This window comes from Echinops telfairi, unplaced genomic scaffold (genome assembly GCF_000313985.2).
Source record: "Echinops telfairi isolate 266 unplaced genomic scaffold, ASM31398v2 ScPeMD7_7420;HRSCAF=8458, whole genome shotgun sequence".
NCBI lineage: Eukaryota > Metazoa > Chordata > Mammalia > Afrosoricida > Tenrecidae > Echinops > Echinops telfairi.
In genome coordinates, this window is record NW_022111320.1 from 4,498,718 (window position 1) to 4,501,810 (window position 3,093).

Below are 3,093 nucleotides of genomic sequence, written 5' to 3' on the forward strand. Positions count from 1 at the left end.
AAGTCTGGTTCTAATTATTGGGTACCTGGAAAGCAATCAACTGCACTTTTGGAATAGAATCTTATAATTCAGACAGACATGGTTCCTCAGACATTTCCTGTAATTAGAGTGGGATAGTAATGTGGGGTTATAATTTGTTTTTATATAAAAAGGTTTATCTTTCTCTTCATAAGGTGGATTACAATGAATTATTAGATAATCTATGCTTAGATCTGAGAGCTCTTTGGAGATCATTATTTAAATATGAGAGCTTTTTTTAAAAAACAAGATTTCCTTTTTGGGTTACCTTGGATCTTAAGGAGTCCTAGTAATTCAGTGGTTAAAGCACTTAACTAACCAAGAGATTGGTGGTTCGAACCCACCAGTTGCTCCATGGGACTGAGTGGTGGCAGTCTGTTTCCTTAAAGACAGCAGCCTGGGAAACCATGTGAGCCAGTTCCAGTTTGCACTGCGGAGTTGCTATGAGTTGTTGTTTGACTGCGTTTGGATCTTAAATAATTAAAAAAAAACAGTTTTAATGGTACATGATACACATATTATTAATTCAAGAGTGCAAACGTATCAAGAAGAGTTGTACAATCATCACCACAATCAATTTCAGAACATTTTCTCCCTTCCTTCTTGTACTTGTTATCAGCTCCCTATTTCCCCCTGACCTCCCCTACCATACCCACAAGGAACCCCTGATCTAGTTTTACTGTCTGTAGATTCACCCATCCCAGATTTCATATACCCCAAATCGTACAAAGACAAGAAACAAAGAACTAACCACAATAACAAAATAAAACAGAGTAAAACTTCAATAGAAAAGAAAGCAGAACATATTAAAAATTAGAACAACTGTAAAATGGGCCAAAAGGGAGATCAAAAGAATAAAAATGTTTAAGAGGATATACATATAATTATGGCTTAAGATATTAGACTTTTCCACCATAAAATGAGACACCATATTCAAATGAGAGCAAGGCAATGTTCAGTTCACACAGTCTATTCAAGGCCTCCTAGTTAATCTCCAAGAGTTTTTCTAGCAAGAACACTGCTGGAGAGGGATGGACGGAGAGCCCATGCCAGGCACCCTACGGTGTGCAGAAAACAGCAACGGAGTCTGCACCAGACAGGCTGGTGCTGCCAAGGAGGTCCAGGGCTGGCCCTTGACTGGCAGGTGGATAGGACCATAGGCAGGGTACTTCTAAGTCTGTGCTGGGTGCAAAGCCTCCACCCAACCCTGAATTGGGCATGTGCCAACTGGGTGACGTTGCCAACGTCAGGGTGCTTCCTTCCCTTAAGGTTGTGCTGTGATTGTGTGTGGAGTGCTCTTACGCAGTCAGGGCTCCGTTCACTTGTTCATCGTTGACGTGCCCAGAGCTGCGGGGAGGTTGAGATGAGGCTGGAGCAGTGAGTAAGAAAGATGGGGACCCTGTCCTCATGGGGCAACCATGAATAAGCCACCAAATCCAGATCCAACACATGAGAAGGAAGCCCAGAGGGAAGGCCAGTAGAACGCGCCTGTGTCCTGGGCAGAGGTCATTAGCTTGGGTGGGCCCACGTGGCCTCGGAGGTGACTTTTTTGGCTGAGACCCTCGTGACCAGCAGTATGGGCCAACTCCGCTATCATCAAACGGTCCTTTGTGTAGGTTAATGGCCCCACATTCTTAGTGGAAAATCGCTGCCCATCAATGAAGAAGCCTGTTTAGTAGGGCGCTTCTGGGAGGTCGTGAGACGCTCTCCCCCAGAATAGGACTGGACACTTAGGGGTCATTGTCAGTGTCTTTGCTCCGCGCTCCCTCCAGCCTCCTGGGGACACCACCCAGAGCCGCCCGTCCGTGGCCGTGGCCCCCGTGGCTCCTGCCTGTGGCTCACCCACCTTGTTATTTCTCAGCTCCTGGAAAAGCCTTCCTCGGTTGGCCCCGCGGCACAGGAAGTACAGGACAGGGTTGACGCAGCTGTTGGCGCTCACCAGGGGCCTCCACAGCTTGTAGGCCAGGCTGGCGCCCATCAGGAGCCGGCAGTCCTGCGAGGGCAGGAACCGCACCACCAGGTAGATGGAGCGAGCCACGTGGAAGGGCACGAAGCAGAGTGTGAAGAGGGTGCACACCAGCAAGATGGTGCGGACCGACTTGGCCCGGGCCCCGCTGCCCGTCCTCGCCAGGCCCTCCTGGGGCTTGCTGAGGCTCCTGACCATCCTCCAGTAGCAGAGCAGGATGACCACGGAGGGAAGGACGAAACCGGACACCGTCAGCACCATCCCATACACAAAAAAGCTATCGAAGAGAGCCGGGCTGGTCATGTCGTAGCAGACCATCTGGCCGTCCACGTAGTCCGTGTGGGAGAAGGCCAGGGTGGGCAGCAGCTGCACGACCACCAGCGCCCACGTGGTGGCCGCGCCCAGCAGGGCGAGCTGCCGGGTCCGGTAGGGCAGTGAGCGCAGCGGGTGGCACACTCCCAGGAAGCGGTGCACCGAGATGCAGGTCAGTAGCAGGATGCTGCCGTAGAGGTTGGTGTAGAACAGGAAGCGCACCAGCCGGCAGAGCAGGTCCCCGAAGGGCCACCAGTCACCCAGGGAGTAGGCGACAATGAGGAAGGGCAGGGTGAAGACATAGAGCAGGTCGGCCACCATCAGGTTCACCAGGTAGATGGTGGCACAGCTCCAGCGCTTGCTTTGGCGCCAAGAGAGCCACAAGACAGCGCCGTTCAGGGGGAGCGCCAGCAGGAAGATGACGCTGTAGGTCAGAGGGAGATAGATCTGCTTGTAGTCCTCGGAGAAGCAGAGGCCGTCCTCCTGGGAGGTGTTCATCTCCAGGCTCGCCCTCCCCCTCTCTGGAGGCTCCCTCCAGGAGCACAGCTCTTCCTGGGAGGAAACGAAACAGACAGACCGCCATGAGATCTTAGGGTGCTGGCCTTCCACAGGGTGCCTCTGTGCCCTGAGTCTGGCCAGCCGCCAGGTTTGAGAGAGAGCTCCAGGAAAAGAGAGGTACATTCAGGAGCACTGCAGATTAAAAAAAATTTTTTGACTCTTAGAACTCTTGTCACAAATCCATGCATAGATTGCATCAGGCAATTTGCACATATGTTGCCTTCATTCTTTTCTAGACA

General features: G+C 51.5%; 1 protein-coding gene across 1 annotated transcript; it reads right to left on the reverse strand.

Moving 5' to 3' along the window:
- Positions 1–1,690: 1,690 nt before the first annotated feature.
- Positions 1,691–2,794, reverse strand: LOC101642243 (P2Y purinoceptor 3-like). The gene has a single exon (XM_045297665.1). The coding sequence runs from the start codon at positions 2,792–2,794 to the stop codon at positions 1,691–1,693; it is 1,104 nt and encodes a 367-aa protein (XP_045153600.1).
- Positions 2,795–3,093: the final 299 nt, after the last annotated feature.

Coding starts and splice junctions, on each gene's coding strand:
- LOC101642243 (XM_045297665.1), bottom strand. CDS start 2,794: ATGAACACCTCCCAGGAGGACGGCCTCTGCTTCTCCGAGGACTACAAG.